The 17699-nt window shown below is 35.8% G+C and overlaps 1 protein-coding gene across 2 annotated transcripts in view; it reads left to right on the forward strand.

Annotated features, from left to right (window-relative positions):
* The window catches only part of IBR1 (indole-3-butyric acid response 1), a 147063-nt gene that overhangs the window by 104510 nt on the left and 24854 nt on the right, over positions 1–17699 (forward strand). The window contains exon 4 of one of the 2 annotated variants that reach the window (XM_089800112.1): positions 12140–12280. The exons of the other annotated variant lie outside the window; for it this stretch is intronic. Coding sequence (XP_089656238.1) covers positions 12140–12280 — 141 coding nt within the window. The remainder of the gene's footprint in view (positions 1–12139; positions 12281–17699) is intronic. 2 annotated transcript variants of the gene reach the window in all.

A 17699-nucleotide genomic window follows, 5' to 3' on the forward strand; every position in this document is an offset into this window, starting at 1 on the left:
CAGGGCAAGAAGTGAAAGAATGAAATGCGCAAGCTATTGAAGGATCACTCCTCGCGCTGCGATTCCGAATAGAAGGAAAATTGAGCCTATGGAAAAGTTGAGTTTCTTTCTCTTCCCCGCATATGTTAAGCTGTCGAATATATCTTCATGCTGGACTGTGAAGGGAAACAAGGCATTTCCCGTGGAACTAAGGCACTTGTTTTGGTAAGTGATTTTTAGTAATATGACTTTAAGTAAAGTAACAAGGCTTGCAAGTGATGGAGCTCTAATTTTTGCAAAGGATAAGAGTCTCCATTTGAAAATAATCTTGGAGACTTGGTGAAATATAGTCGTCATTAATGTCACAAATAAAAAATGTAATCAATATCTATAATAAAGATATATTATACAGGCTATCTGATGTGAGGAGATGTGAGTTAAGAAGTTGCAAATCTCTAGTCAGCATGTTAATGCCACAGTTTCGATGCCTACAAATGATTCTTTTGCTAAGGTGGACAATTATGAAATACAGGAGGAGTACATCTTGAACCTGATTAATTAACTCTGAAATGAATGTGTAGAATGGCTCTACTTCAGGAGTTCTCATCATAATTATATGAAATCATTTGTATGGAGAAAGATGTGCATATCAGTATTTCATAGGTTTACAAAAGGCGTCTGTGCAAAGATTTGAATAAATAATTTATTCTGAAGCAGAATGTGCATCTCTGTTCTCAAACATATATCGATGATGTACAACTAGATAGCATAAGTACATACTATATTGAAGATGACTTCTTTCAACAATACCAAGCTCCAGTTGACGAGAGGTAAGGATATTAACAAAGATTGATGACATAAACAAAGAATGATGACATAGTGACTGTTCTGAAATCAATTCCCATACATAATATGCAGTAGGCGAATAGTGATTATATTTCAGTCAATTGAAGTGTATCAGCAAATATAGATGCTGCGGAGGAAGCTTAATTCTGAATCCATTGGTAGATTACAGAATCAATTTCCTGTTCAGTATGTGGGGAGAGTTGGAGTAATATGATACGAGCATATAATGTAACCACAGTATGACAGCAACCCTCATGGAAGCTTAAGCCGTAGATATGTATGCTTGTAAGTGCAGTAACAAAGTAACCCAACAAGATGTTTTATTTCACATGATTTTTGGGTCTGTCTGTGGAAGCTAGTAAACCTATGCCTTTTCAGGCTAGAATCTGAAATAAAGGGGTTTGAAGATAAATTTCATATGGTGGTGCCGTTTTCTCGGACAGGCTGAATGTTTCTACTTATCTCTGCTATACAGTTGGGAGCATTTTTTCCCTCTAAACAGTTCCATGATGGGTATTGGGTCCTATGACCATAGAATTGTATAAAGGGTTGTCACTTCCAGGTCTGTTATCAAAGACATTGTCAAAATATGAACAAAAAACAAAAACATATACAGAAAATCTTGGCATATGAGATGCACAGCAGAGGCATGTGTGGAATTGCTCAAAGACCATTCATATTATTAAGACCCAAACTCGATTCCTCATCAAATGATTGCAACAGTTCCCTTGCTTGCTGTTTTTTCTTCAATCTTAATGGCAACGATGGATATTCACCTAAGCATGGAATTTGTATTTCAAAAAATTCACATCGATTAAGCAGGGATCAGAATAAATAGCATAGCGACATTCACAGTATCATGAAGATCAAGCGCTATGTATTTAGAAAGACTTGGATGCCGGAAAGTAATCTTTCAGGAGATTTTGGTGTTTTGACATGATTCTCTCTATGCTTGTCATTCTGTGATCATGGAGACCTAGCGTCTATGCTTCACATAGGTGCTGAAAATGGCTTTTTTGTGTTAAATATTATCGATCATTAATAAACTTATATTAATTTTGTGTTCTTTCGCAGGTCTGGAGAATATATGCTGAAGAAAAGGAAGTTTCGAACCAAAGACATCAAAGGAGGAGTGTTGGGCCTGCGATAGATTTTATGGTTGAACCTGTGTGGATATCAAATGCACAATTTCCTCACATTATATTGATCATAGCTAGAGGTTTATTTGTGTGGGCTGAGCCTTGCAATTGATGAAGCAATCAATATAAAGGAACCCAAAATGGGTATCATGGTTCCCATCAAATCTTCAGCGGTTATATGTTTGGAGTTTAATCTTCATCTTAGTAAAATTCTTTCTTTAATATAATCACATAGTTATAAATTGCGATTAGGCATTGTGAAGAGTGGTGCCTTTTCATTTGCACCCTTTTTACCTATATAAATAATAGAATTGTGACACACAATTGAATACAATTTCAATTTTTAAAATTTTATATATACTATGATGCACCTATGATGTATTATATTTTCCGATTGGTAAAGGAATGAGCGTTTGAACAAGGCTCCTGGATTTTGGATTACCGAGCAAAATTATATGCGATTCCAGAATTGAAATTCGCAATAGATTGATCATCTGTAAGGAGTATCTTTGTTGTGATTTATTTCTAGCATAATTATTTATTTTATATTTCGGAGATTTAAATTATTATTAAGTTGTGTCCTTTATAAATATTTTTATTTATTTTCTATAAATATTTTAAAATTCGGATAAGTGGGTTGGGTCATTATTGCATTTTAAATTTGATAAACATAAATATTGTGAAATATTTTATTGTTTCTGTATTTATGTCTAGTTTGTCTCTGTAGGAGTTAAAGTGCATCCTAGACTAGTTTGAAATTGAATTTAAATAATTGATCCGTAGCATTTGAATTGTTAAAATTGTTTATAGTTTAAATACATTGAACTTTATAAAGTTGTACATTTCAACTTATAATATTGACTCTGATTGCCCATTTAATTAAGCACTGGTTTTTTACTCTTGATTCATAATCCATATGCTAGCAACCATTTCATTTCTTTCCTTTGAGGAATTAATATATTCATTTTTTGCATTAATTTATAATTATTATTTTTATTTAAAATATTATCACATTTATACAATCATTTATTCTCAGTTCATAAATCACAAGTTTATAGTTTTCGATAATTCTTGCCATTTTGAGAACTTTCAATACATTCGTGTTCTAATAGCATCTTGGATTTAAGGTTGTTGTCTAGGATCAGGTACACCTGCCTCAGTTTTGCAGAGCCGGAAGCACAAGTGATTTGGATCACATCGATCAATCTCGCCAAGTTGGCCTCAACCGGTTAAATATCCGGTTGGATATCCTTGCATTGAGCAGGCAAGGCTCTTAGGATTCCAATCTGCGGTTTTGGGAACCAACACCAGGAATATGAGTTTTATGTACAAGAAAACGAAAAGTTTAAATAGCTATTGATTATGAAATTTAATGCAAATCTTGCTGTTATAATTGTTGGCCGAATTTAATTTTGTTCGTGTGGTGCCAACGTTCAGATTCCTATTCCTATTTCATCGGAATTGCTTAAAATTTGTTTCCCCAAGTATTTTAAAATGACTATTTATCGAGAACTGTATCCTGTGTAATCATAAAAAATGGCAATTAGAGTTGTGGGTTATGATAAGTTAATAGGACTGGAGAGTGAATTGAAAGAGTAAATAGATACTTTATTTAAATTTTACGATTTGGGTGATCTTCATAGAAGATTGAATTCTCAACCTGTTCACCCGATCACTCAAAAGCTAAAAGAGAGCGGATTGATAGAAGCACCTGGTTTCCCAATGGCAGTACATGCACTAGAGCTTGTGAGGGAATGTATTGAGAGATACAGCCTAGAAACAAAGCAAATTTTGTTTCCTAACTAATCCATCCTCATTTCAATCAACAAAGCCCTAATGCAGTCTGCGTTTGGCATTCCCGTAAAAGAGGAGTATTGTGATATTGACTTCGGCTCTTCTGCATCTATGTTTAACGAAAACAAGACCCTTAGAAGGGAAGACATGCAGAGGACATGGTTTCAAACGCCTTGCTCGAAGAAGAGGAAAATGCCCAAGACCTTGTTTGGCACTAATTTGAAGAGGGAGATCGTAGATATCCTCGCTCCGCTGCTCAGACTGAAGTTGAAAGGAGGAGATTCTGGAGTTTATTGAGCATCATTTCTTCCTGGTGCAAGCTATCTCTGTCGAAGGTCTACAATTGACTAGGCCCAGATCATCTGTGATGAGCTTGCCTCATGGATGAATTCACTCAAAGCATTGAAACAGTTCTACATATCCTCATCTCTAATCTATGTCTTCGGTACGCACCACCCATGGCCCGGCCTTCCTAGCATCCAGAATTATGATGAGCATACGAAGGTATATGAGTTCTACCCTCATCTGCAACTGCAAAGAAGCTTCGAGGAATATGTGCCAAGAAGACAAAGAAGTATAAATCAATTGCAGCATTGGCTACTGATCCTTCCATTGGCCATATGTTGGTGGAGATAGTAGAGCCACAAAAGGAGGGGAAGTTTCATGAGCTTATGACGAGTGACTTCTAGATCAGAATGGTGGATCTTGGTATCCTTGTTCATGACTACATGGTAAATATATGGAAGTCCACCAATGAGAAGATTGAGGACAGCCTAGAAGAGCTGAGAGCGGAAAAAGAGGTCCTCAAAGCCTCAAATAAAGAGTTGATGGAGTGTATCAGGTTTGCACACGGGAGTACATCAACAAGCCAATTTGACTTGAACATAGAGGAGAACAAGAATTTACTTCTGAAATTGCAGCAAGAAAGGCAATTCGGGCAAATTGGCCGAACATGGGTAGATTAGTAAGGTTCAAAGTCCTCATTGATTGAAAATTTGGGAAATTTATTGTTGGACGCTGACAATTAAGGGAGGCAGCTTGCAACCATCATACTACCATACAAAAGGCAACAGATAGCCTGACAGAGCGATTCTCTTTGTTGCAAGAGGTGATCGACATGAAGACCAATGTTGCCATCTCTCATGGGATCCTCAAGACAGGCCAAGAGCCATTGTTTCTTTGGAAACAATCTCTGGAGTTCCTGGTAGAGAGCATTGTGAGATCCACGAACGAGATCAAGGATGTGCATGACCTAGTGCAGAAGGTCACTGAGAACCTTTTTGACTATTTGAGAATACTACACACAAAATCTTATGTATCTGGCAATGGTAAATTGGTGGATGTCAAGCGAATGAAAGGCAAGCTCCTAGCATTTGTTGATGAGGCGATTGACCCAACAAATTTCTAGATGTCAAAGATCCAAGAGCTTTCACCAGCTGACTCGATCATAAGGAGGGCATCGGAAAAACTCCACTCAAAGGTCGCCAAAGTCGATGAGGTGACAGAGATGCACAATTGCTGGATGGTTCGAGCTGACAATATCATCATCCCAGGTGTCGAGGATTTAGACAAAGTAACTGATGCAATGAAAGCTTATTGAGCTAAGACAGTTACTCCTAAGAAGGCACGAGGTCTTGACATTCTTCCAGACATCTATCATCCCCTCTTTCTTTTTGTAGCCATTTATGGCATTCTGTCAGTTAGCCTAGTAATGATTCAATCATGTCCTATTTTTAGTTTATTCCGTTCAGAGATGCTTTGCAACACAGTCATCTAATGTAACTAGCCATTTTGAGAAGGCCTACATATGTAAATTTTTGAAAAGTTAATAAGATCGACAAAATTACTTTTGGGTTAACCCTTGTAGCTGGGACTACTATGTGTGACTCTGAGCTCATTTTAGTTTTGTTGTTCATTTAGTTAGAGTTTAGTATTGAGAATTAATGTGCTATTGTTGAAAATTGAATGAATGCAAATGAACTTGGTTTTATTTCTTTCATTTAGTAGATTGTATGCCTTGCTTTCTTCGGCATAAGCATTTTTCTGTTCTTTCTGCTATACGTTGTAGTTCATGTATGTAGTGTAGTTCATTGCATGAGGGCCGAAAATTGATTAATGGAGTAGCTGAGAGATAGACAATCCGGGTATTGTCAAAATATCAGTTAACTTTGTGATTTGGGAATTACCCATTCTACCATCCTTCCCACTCTCTTGCTGTCGTACCTAGTTTTGCATGTTTCCATATCTGCACTTAAGTCATAGTAGATTACATTTCAAGAGGTAATCCCCACCTTCACTTGCCTAGATTGCTTAAAGTGTTGAGCAATCTAGTCTTTTCCTCTTCTGCTTTCTGGTTAAGAGCATACCCCCAAAACCCGAAAAACAAAATTCATTGCAAATCTTACAAATAAAAGGGAGTTGTACCTTTCAATTTAGGGGTCTTTGATACATTACTACATTGACCCATTCTATTGTTAACTTCTTTGTTTTCCACTAGCCATTGGACATTTCAAGAGTCAAGGTATAAACCATAACATTAAGGAAGAGAAACTATTAACCAACTATTTTTGGCGACTCTACTAGGGGATGAACTCATATGTCCTAAGTTTTCTTAGTAAGTCTATCTTTGGCCTTACTGGATAACTTAGAGCTTATCTCTGTGACATTGAATTTGTTGAGTCATGCATAACAACTCATAAGGAGAGATGGTGTTGCCTCGCAAAGGACAAATCCCCATAGTGCAACCTAACCTTGGCTTCCAGGACGAGTAAGAGGACATAATAAACTAGTTGAATACCCTTGCCTGGAAAAGTCGAAAGTCCCTTGATCAATATAGAAGAGTAAGCTTCGCCCTCGAAAGAGAAGAGGCCAATGTTGAATATCGGGAGGGAGTTTTACAGGAAAGAAAATTAAGAGAAGTGTGTCCGTTATGAACTAAGAAAGTTCACCCTGGATCCTAAATATACCCGAAGTGTTTGTGGCAAAGGGCAAGTTGACCTAGTGTTTGAAGAATTGCAGAAAGCTGAATTCCCAATATTGGAAGATCCTCTCAGAAGAGGAAGAGCTTGCTCCTGGGGTCCGGTATTTTAAGGTATTCATGGTGCTCTTTTTCCACCACCTTGCCCTATTTCCCGGATACGCAGCCATTCATCCTTGCCTCCTGTTTTCCGTACTCATATCCCATCATTGTGTAACGCCCTCACTCTTCACAAAGTAGTTACTCCTACTGCTGTCACTTTTCAAGTTATACCAATAATCCTTCCTCCCTCAATGGCTGTTCCCTGGGGTAATGCTATTGGCCCTCTTCAGCTTGCAGCTAATAACGATCTACCTAGAGCTTCCCGAAAGAACTTTCCTAAGTTCAGTGGTGATGGGAAAGTTTGCTGATCAGTGCATTGCGGCTTTCTTCGCTGCATGCAATATCATGTCTCCTCAGCATGAAGACATAGTAGTAAGGATGTTTATGGAAACTTTAGTTGAGAATGTTGTTGATTGGTTTCAACATCTTCTAGTAGGATGTATTACAAGCTGGAATGATATGCAGGATTGATTCGAAGCATGCTACAAGAGTATTGAAGATGAACATACTTTGTTGACTCTGATGGAACTCTAAAATTTTGGCAAATTTTAGAGTCCCAAGTACCATGGTAGAGAGAAAATCTTTAGATCGTACCCACTACTGATGTTCAAACAATATGTTTCAAAATAGTAAAAAGTCATGACTAAAGTATTCCTGAAAGTGAAGTTATTATAATGAAGCCAACATTTATTGAAGCATTTTCAAACCATCTTGTAATAGCATCTGCAATGGTATCAGAATAAAAATTTTTACTAGTTGGGGGTTTATTTAGACTTTGATGAGGGAAAGAGTAGATAATTCTCAAAGCTATGAGCATAGCTTGGGTACATTACAAAATTGTTTGTGAGGAAGCAGTACAGGACCCCTTTCATATAATCATGTATCTTCCTTAGGGTCATTTTCATAGTAATGAATGGAATGGCTAATTTCATTGTTCAGTTACTAGATGATTTTCTTCTACTCATACAAACATCGATATCACCTGGGTAGTGATGATGGAGGAGAGAGTTGTGAGATTAGTAGTGTCAAAAAGAGGATTTACTAATTTCAATACATACAAAGAATACAGCTTGATGTGAGAGGCTAGACAAATATCACAGGGTAGTCATATAACACTTTCTAGCAAAGTGGTAAAGATGTAGCGAATCCCAGTGTGATATTGGAGACTCTAATATATCTCAAATCACAACTTTTTTCAATACAAATATCACTATTGGGAATTATAAACTAGTAAAAGTTTGTCAATGCTCTTCACGGATGATAAAAAATTTACAGGGAAAGTCAAAATTGCTTCCCAGATGTAAAATCACGATGTGCCCTTGTTAATATTGGATATACCAATCCAGTTATTAGTTACTACTCGTGTTGCCACTTGGATAGAAAGGACATGCGTGGAAATCAAAAGGACCTCTATTGTTGAAGAATAGGATGTAGCGAACTCCACCTGTATTGACACAATGGAGCGGAACAGTCTATGCATAGATTTCATCCAATGAGCAAATATCATTCACGACATTGAAAAGTTCAAATACTAGTTTAACCACGAGGATGTAGTAAACAATATAAAAAAGGGTTATATTCCAAGGGCAGAAATATATAGTTGAATCGCAGACATGAAGACTCTATTCACCGTTCTCACCCAACCTCACCATTCACTTCTCAGCGGCCAAAAGCACACAATGATGGGCATCCTGACACCACGCTGAAGACAAAAGTTGCGTGGAGGGCCAGAAACAAAGAGCCATTCAATATCGAGAGCCACCAAATTGGAATGATTTGAAGTTATCATTGGTTCTAGTATGCATCAACGGTGAAGTCCAAGACATGAGTGATTGCCCGTAAAAAGAATTAGTGATATTGTTTTACCTTAAGGTATAAATTAATTAAAAATTAATAAAACAAAAAGGTGATCAACATTAAATAATGTTATTACTTTAAAGGATATATAGCTTTTCATGTGAAAAGTCATATCTTTTAAATAAGGAATGATATATAAGATAGGAGAAAAAGACAATAAGACACATCCAAACAATTACATTCAGATTTACTCTGAAGAAGCATTTTTATATTTATATATTTTTGTAAGGAGAAATAAGGGCTCAATATGGCTTTGTAATATAGATTCCATTATTTTATTTTTAAAATAAAATAAAATGTCTTATTTACTTTTTAAGTGGCATGGAGACTTAAACTGCAAGCAAATTGTCCTTTGTAATTATCTTCTGGAATTCTACATACAATTTAAATATCGGATAAGTGGACATGGTCATCTAGCATTTAAATTCAAGCATCACATATAGTGTGAAGTATTTAATTGTTTCCGCATCTGTGTCCAGTTTGTCTCCCTACCAGAGGAGTTAAAATTCAATATGGACTAATTTAAGATTGCGTAATATTTGGTCTATCACATCTTGATAATTTAATTGTTAGCAGTATAAGTTGTCTTCATTTCACGTAAATATTTAAAAGCAACTAAGACTAAAGTTCATTTGTTATTTTCAGCAAATCATTTTCAAGTTATTGGCATTAACTCTGTTGGATAAATAACCTAGATATTTATTTCTTTCTTCTTAAGAGAAAGTGGCGACTATTTTGTTTTAATAATATATTTTATTGAGCATCATTTGTTTACTTTTGAAGTGTATCTGGGGAAGAAGATCAGTAAATCCCCGACCTAAAAGACCTGAAGAATTAACTTTTGAGAAAAAGCCAAGAAATAAGAAAGGTAAAAATCAAAAGGCAAAAATGTTTTACATAGGACACAAAAACTTTCAGGAAAGAACCAACAAACAACCCAAGATACACTCAAAACATAATAGTCCTGAAAAGGATGAAGAAAATTGTAATCCATTTTTTCCACATTCCTAGGGTTGATAAAGAGCTAGAATGCGAGGTAACTCGCATTGAGGATGATGAAGAATAGGAACAAATAATGCAATGGGATATGATAATAAAAAAGGTGGCTGAAACAACAAATGGTAATAGTGCAATATTGGCCAAGACATTAAAAATGTAGTCGGATGATATTCTCGCAAAAATAGGAATATGAAAAGATCTTATTGCCTCCCCTCCTAGAAAAGCTCGTAATGAAGAAAAGTCAGATAGGTGGAGGGAAGAAAGGTCTGATCAAAATGAAATGAATACACCACCAAAGTACAAGCCGCCTCATAGAAAGAATCTGGAGGCATAGTTTGCTACTAGTCATGTCAATCCATTATATGAGAACAAAAGAGATAGAAATCAAAATAATAATTTTAACAAATATTTCCATAACAATCAATGGACATGGAACAATGGGCAACATAATAGAGGAATTCAGCAAAATGGTGGAAACATTAGACAACCCTATGGGTTGAATCAAAATAATAATAATCAAAACATCCAGGGACATATGGTGCAAAATTAGGGCACTAGAAATCAAGTAAAAGGCAGCCTATGGCAATCGAAAGATATGGACAACTTGATTTCAATGGGATTAGAGGATATCCAAATCCTATATCAAATGACTTAAGGAATGTTATTCCAAAATTTTCAGGAAGTGGAACAGAATCTGCTGAAACACATGTAATTAATCTGAAAAATGTAATTGAAGATTTTGAAGAAGATCATGAAGATGTATTCATGAAACTTTTTGTTCAAGCATTAACTGAGGATGCTGCAGAATGGTATAGAAGTTTGCCGGATGGATCCATTTCTGGATGGTGTGATTTTGCTGATGAGTTTATTGAGCAATTTGGTGATCACAATGATACATCCTTTGCATCACATGAATTAATCAGCATTAAAAAGAATACAAATGAATCAGTATCAGAATTCAACAAAAGATTTAACAAAGTTCTCGACCAGATTCCGGGGGAAACTAGACCGGTGGATTCATTTTTGATTGATTTCTACTTAAGTGCTTTTGATAGTAAAACCCACTATGAGATAAGATCTCAAAGACCTTCGCTGCCACAAGCTTTCAAAATTGCCATGACAATTGAGAATGATAGGAAAGCAGCAGGAAGAATCAACAAGAGGGATGATCCAAAATTATACAATCCTAAAAACCCTAAGAAGGATGAACTAAAAGAAATAATGGATATGTCAAAGGAAATAAAGGTCAAACAAAATAGAAATGAAAGACAACCCTTGCACAGAAATGACAGGGAAGACTTCAGGACATGCCTTACAATACAAATTGGAAAGACGACAAACCAAAAAGATCTAATTATGCTAAGGACACCCTCGATCCTTTAAAGAAAGTCAATATCGTTGATGATGGCCCATGGTGTGATGTATGTAGGTTGCCTCATGATCGTAAACATTGTATTGTTGCACAAACTATTTTTGAGGAAGAAAATCAAGAAAATGAAGAGAAACCTATAGTCAACACCATATCGTCCGAACCATTGTAGGGTAGGGATGAAGATAACTCTACAGATGAAGACCAAAATTTTGATTGTTATTATAGGGGCTCTAATCAACAACGTTGTGTTCAACAGGTGTTTTCAGATGAGGAGGATACACCTACTTTTTGCAGATTAATGGCAGAAGAAAGAAGAGCTTATTAGACTATTGCAGCAGTAGAGCATGCTAAACACAATTACCAAAGAAGAAATAAGGACAGTAATACTGATCAGGGTAGTCCTGCTGGTATATTTGCAAAAAATCAGTAGCAGGTATAAGCATCTAAAAAGCCTGGTAATCAAGCTCAAGCCAAGCAAAAAGAAGGTAATCAACCCTATAGACTGACCAAGCAACTAGTCATGCATACTAATGGTAAGCAAATATCTGACTGTCACAGTTTTATGAGTCATGCTTTATCTCAGCTGAAAATTACCGTACTTCTAATGGAAATGATGAAATTTTTTGATTACAGGGATGAGACTTTGAAGATATTATCTAGCGTACAAGATGTTAGTATTAAGAATGATGTGAGAAATAACGAGGAGCCACCTATTGTATATCTAGGAACAACATTGAATAAAAAGTCAAATCAAGTAGACCCATTTTATCAATATTGTTGATAAATAATAAATTGGTAAAAAATTGTATGATTGACTCTGGCGCAACAATTAATATCATGTCTGCTGATGTAATGAAAGAAATAGGTCTCAAAGTTGATACTCCTTTTGGTAAATGCTATGCTATGAATAATAGATCTGTGCCTGTAGTTGAAATTATTAAAAATGTTGAATTTTGTTTTCCATCATTTCTGCATATATCATATAGAATTGACATTACAATAGTCGAGATATCAGTGAGTTATGGCATGTTGTTATCTAGAGAGTGGTTAAATTTGGTTGGTGGTCATGTGCAGTTGGATTTGTCTTATGCTACCATACCTGTAGGGGGCAAGGAAATCAGAATTGAGAGAGAACCCCAGTCGTATTACCTAGTTGAGGATTATATTCTAGATCTTGAAGACAACTTTTGCCATTCCGACATAGATAACTTCCAGGTAAGCATAACTAAACCTACTTCTAAAACTGTTAATCCAATTTCAATTTATGCGAAAGAAGATTGTAATGACATTTGGCAAATGTTCTTTGATGGTGCCTGTAGTAAGGAAGGAAATGGGGCCAACGTTATATTTATTTCGCCATCAAGTAAAATTTTTAAATTTTGAATGCACTAATAATATTGCTAAATGTGAAGCATTAATTGTTTGTCTTGATATCGCAAAGGCTTATGGGATTAAGTTACTCACTATCTTAGGGGATTCGAATCTAATTGTTTTCCAAATTAGGCATAAGTTTTCAACTAGGAACCCAAGGTTAAAACAATATCGAAATTATGTGTGGGATTTGCTAGAATTCTTTGATGCCTTTTCTATTAAATGGATTGATAGGTCAGTTAATTACCTGGCTGATATAATGGCTAACTTTTCTATTATGCAAATAAATATCCCATTTGATGAGGTTATTCAAGTAGAAATGAAAAACAGACCCTCGATACCAAATAACGTGCAAAACTGGCAAGTTTTTGAGGATGATAAAGATATTATTAGATTTTTAACTTGTTAGGAGGATTATGAAAATCAGTTCATTGATTGGAATGGGTGTGTTGAAGAAAAGGATGGTAAGGAAACATTGTTTGGAAAAGAAATAGTGCATTTGAAAACAAATAAGATACCTAAGGGTTTAGTGGCTTTAGAGCGAATTTTTGATGAAAGGGAGAGTTCAAAATATAGCAAATCTACTGAAATCCAAAATGATATTGAAGAAATAAATTTAGGAAGTGAAAATTCTCCCAAAAAAGTTTATATAGGAAAGAATTTGTCATCCAAAATAAGGGCTAACTTGATTGCTTTGTTAAGGAAGTATAGACATGTCTTTGCTTGGAGTTACGATGAACTTAAAGCATATAGGGAAGACTTGTTTCAACATGAAATACTTTTAAAACCTGATGCAAAACCATTTAGACAGAGACAGCATCCAATAAATCCAACCCTAGCTCCAAAAATGAAGGATGAACTCATTAAGTTAAGAGATGCCAGAATTATTAAACCTATTAGGCACTCTACATGGGTTTCAAATTTAGTCCCAGTGGGAAAGAAGAACGGTGATATACAATTATGTATTTGTTTCAGAAATTTGAATATATCTTCTCTTAAGGATAATTATGCATTACCTAATATGGAAATTTTATTGCAAAAAGTAACTGGTAATGAACTATTATCTATGATGGATAGATTCTCGAGTTATAATCAAGTTAAAGAGTCTGAATAGTATAAGACTGCTTTCATGACACCTTGGGGTACTTACATCTATGCTAGGATGCTTTTTGGGCTAACAAATGCAGGAGCTACCTTTCAAAGGGCAATGGATGTTGCTTTCAATGGATTAATTGATTTAATTATGGTAGTTTACCAGGACGACCTCACTGCTTATTCTAAGAAAGCAAAAGACCATTGTAAGTATTTAGAGAAGATTTTCATAAGAGCCCTTGAATTTAAAATTTCTTTAAACCCTAAAAAGTGTCAATTTGGGGTCACTGGAGGAAAACTATTAGCTCATATCGTCTCTAAGGAAGGGGTAAGAATTGATCCAAAAAGGGTAGCAGCCATTGACAATATTCAAATACATAAAACACCTAAGGGAATCCAATTGTTCTTTGGGCAAATCAATTTCGTGAGAAGATCTGTTTCTAATTTTGTTGAGATCATTAAACCTATTGCTAAGATGCTTAAAAAGGGAGCAAAGATCGCTTGGGATAATGAGGCTGTAGGAGCATTCGCTAAGATAAAGAAAGCTATACAAAAAGCTCCAGTTCTGAAATCTCCTTATTTTAAGAAGCCTTTCCAATTATTTTCGTTTGCTTCTTACCATACTATAGCCACTGTTATGTTACAAAAGAACGATGAGGGGCATGAGCAGCCAAAGTTTACAAGCTGCTGAACTCAATTATGACATAAATGAAAAGCAAGCCTATGCTCTTGTTAAGGTGGTTAAATCCTTTCGACCTTATCTACTTGGAGCCGAAGTCATTGCTTACGTATCAAATGCTACCATTAAGGATATATTTAGATAGTCTGAAACTACTGTGAGATGATGTCGTTGGATAAATCAAATCCAAGAATTTAATATAGATATTCAAATCACAAAATTAGTTAGAGGGTAGGGATTGGCTAAGCTTATGTCGGAGTCAAATTTGGAGGCCGTACAAGTAAGCCAGATTGACGATGATCATACTAAAGTTAGTATTGAGAGATGCCCTTGGTACACAGATATAGTTTATTATTTGCAGCATACTAAATGTAGAGATGATTTGAATGAAAATGAAGAAAAAACTATCAAACTACAAGTTGCAAAATATGTTTTAATTCAGGGAGATTTATATTGGAAAAATCACGATGGAATTTTATTATTTTGTTTAGATGTTGCCCAGTCAACGGTCGTTCTCAAAGAGATGCATGGAGTTTGTGGCAGTCATTTTTCAGCTAGGACTACAACACATAAGATACTACAAGCAGGTTACTACTAGCCTCAACTTTTTAAAGATTGCCATGCCTATGTTCGAAAGTGCGAAACTTGTCAGAAATTCTCAGGTAAGTTGAAGTATGATGGTGCACTCCCCTTAAGAACATTACAAGCAGAAGAGCCTTTCCAAATGTGGGGAATCAATTTTATAGGAGAAACTAGTGATAAGTCAAGTGGTGGACATAGTTGGATTCTAGTTGCTACCAATACCAAATGGGTAGAGGCTATACCTACCCGACAATCTACAAGCAAGGTAGTAATTAAGTTTCTTATTGAAAATATCTTGACTAGATTTGGAGTCCCTCAAAAGATTGTAGCAGACAATGGTATGTGTTTTAGATCTAATGAGTTTGTTGAGTTTTGTAGGAAATATGGCATTATGGTATCATACTCATCTCCATATCATCTCCAAGGCAATGGACAAGCAGAGTCTAGCAACAAAAACATCTTGAAGATTATCAGAAGAATGTTAGACAACAATAAGCGCACTTGGGATTCGAAGCTAAATCTAGCACTATGGGTGGATAGAATAACGATAAAGAAGTCAACTGGTTTTTCTCCTTTCAACTTAGTTTACAGAAAAGAAGCCAAGCTCCCCTTGAATAATTTATTGCTTGTTTACAAATTTGCTACTGAGGAACAATTAGAAGATATCAATTTCATGGAGAATAGATTAAATGCGCAATTGAGCTGGAGGAGGTAAGAAGGTTAGCGTAGGAACAAAATATAAATAAGCAGCAAAAGGTTAAATTCCTTCATGACAAGAAAATTTCAAACTGATCTTTTAAGGTAGGTGATTGGGTCTTGAAATGGAACGCTAAGGATCAAGACAAAGGAAAGCATGGTATGTTTGAGGCTTTATGGCTCAGACCATTTGTAATTTTTGATAAGGCTGGGGAATAATCTTATTTTTTGTAGGATACAGATGGTCGCATGCAGGTTTTTCCAATCCATGGACAGTACCTTAAGCCATTTTTTCAATAAGCATGGAAGGGGAGTATTATTTCTTTTCCTTGTTCTTTTATATTTTTCTATTTTTTGTTTAGATTTTTATGTGTTAGTCCACAAACTAACTGCTCTTAATTTTTTGGCAGTTTTGCTCCTCCAGAGATAGCTGAGATGCTCATTATGCCCACAAGGAGCATATGTCCCCAGAAAGAGCCACTGAAGGAACTCTAAAATTTTGGCAAATTTTAGAGTCCCAGACATCATAGTGATATCTAAATAATTGGATGGGCTTTGCGAGAGCATTACAATAAAGAGAAGTATGAATAGTTCATGGAAAGAAAGACAGTTTGGATACATCTGAATCTGTGTATCAAAAGACCCCAACACTTAATATCTGAATGGTATTCTAATTTGACATGATTCATTGTTGTTATTGCCAACGTATGGACACGAATCAAATGAGCCAGTACATTAAGAAGAGCAAAGACTTGAAAGGAAGTTATCAATAGCAAAAATTTATATAGCGAAGTGTAGTCTATGCTATGGAAACCGGAAAGAATGGAGTGGCCTGAATGTCATACATAAATGGTGTTGAATTACACACAAGCACAAATCAGTCTTCTCGGGATATACTTGATGTTCCTTATTTTATGGACCCTCCTTAGTCTATAAAAGCAGTAGTAGTGATATGTGATTTATACATGGTGTCTATAGAATCTGAGTTGTCATGAATTCAGTTTTTGTAGAGACATTGACAAAGTCTTACTGACTCAAATGGCAACAAGTTTGAAGGCATCCATCATACATGATTCAGTGCTCCGGCGGCATTCAATATGAAAGTATCGACATACATTTCAGTATTAAAAGTAATGAATGGAATTCAAAGGCTAGAATTTCCAGCAGTTTCAAGTTCTAGAGTATAAACATAGACATGATGATAAGAGCATTAGAAGGTCTCAAGTGTGTCCACCAGGGTAGATGTCTCCGTGGTTGCTGCATATCTTACAGCCTTGGGACCATTAATTGTGGAATCTCTTAAGGATGATGTGCTCTCCATGTTTGCCACTGCAAAAAATGTTCAAAGCCGCACGAAAATATATTACTTGCCTTGATTCCAAACGTATAACAAAGCCGATCCAAATTCAATAAAATGGGCAAAGAATCAAAGTCGATGTAGGGAAACAATCAAGAAGACCACGTCTATTGTGCTTTAATACGGAGGATGGTGGTTTCATCGACAATGATAAATTTTGTAAAGAGAGATTCTAAGATCCCAATTCAGGCAGGGCGATAAAACTCTATTCCATCAAAGCATAGAATCCCATATGCAGTGAAATACAACAATGATGGAAGACAATCATTTTACATCGCTTGATAAGGGAAGAAGATTGGGCCAATTAAGCATGGAAGTCTATTTTATTGAGGTACACTGTGTATCACTAATGACATGAATTTTATTTGACAGGTCCTAGAGCGATTTTCGTGAAGCAGAAAGTTTGTATACAGGGAAGGTGCACCACTGGTTGGAGAGCACAATCCCGAAAGACCACATGGTCGTGGCATGTTTTCGCGAATGAAATCAGGAGAACGAAAGGGGAGGATGCGCCCACGAGAATCAAATGGAAACTTTTGAGTTTTGTAAATTGTCAAGAGCATTAGGCTTGATTAATGTTAAAAAGCAAAACGAAATCAAAATTGATTAGTTTTCATGAGAGATTGTGATGTTTGGCTAAGAAACCGACAACCTTCTATAAATATGTATAATGAAAAATCAAATGACCCATTCATTGCTTTTAAGAAACAAAAAACTTTGCATATTTGGAGGCGTACATGTTATTAAAGGGATATTTTGAAGTTTGAACAAAGCAAGTGGAGATTGAGATTTTTTGAGCATAAACCTTGATATTGTCTAAGATCGAGTTGTGTTGAATAGAGCATCAGCAACCTGAG

The sequence above is a fragment of the Cupressus sempervirens genome, chromosome 9, assembly GCF_028749045.1.
Source record: "Cupressus sempervirens isolate cs-2001-9-10 chromosome 9, ASM2874904v1, whole genome shotgun sequence".
In the NCBI taxonomy this organism is placed as follows: domain Eukaryota; kingdom Viridiplantae; phylum Streptophyta; class Pinopsida; order Cupressales; family Cupressaceae; genus Cupressus; species Cupressus sempervirens.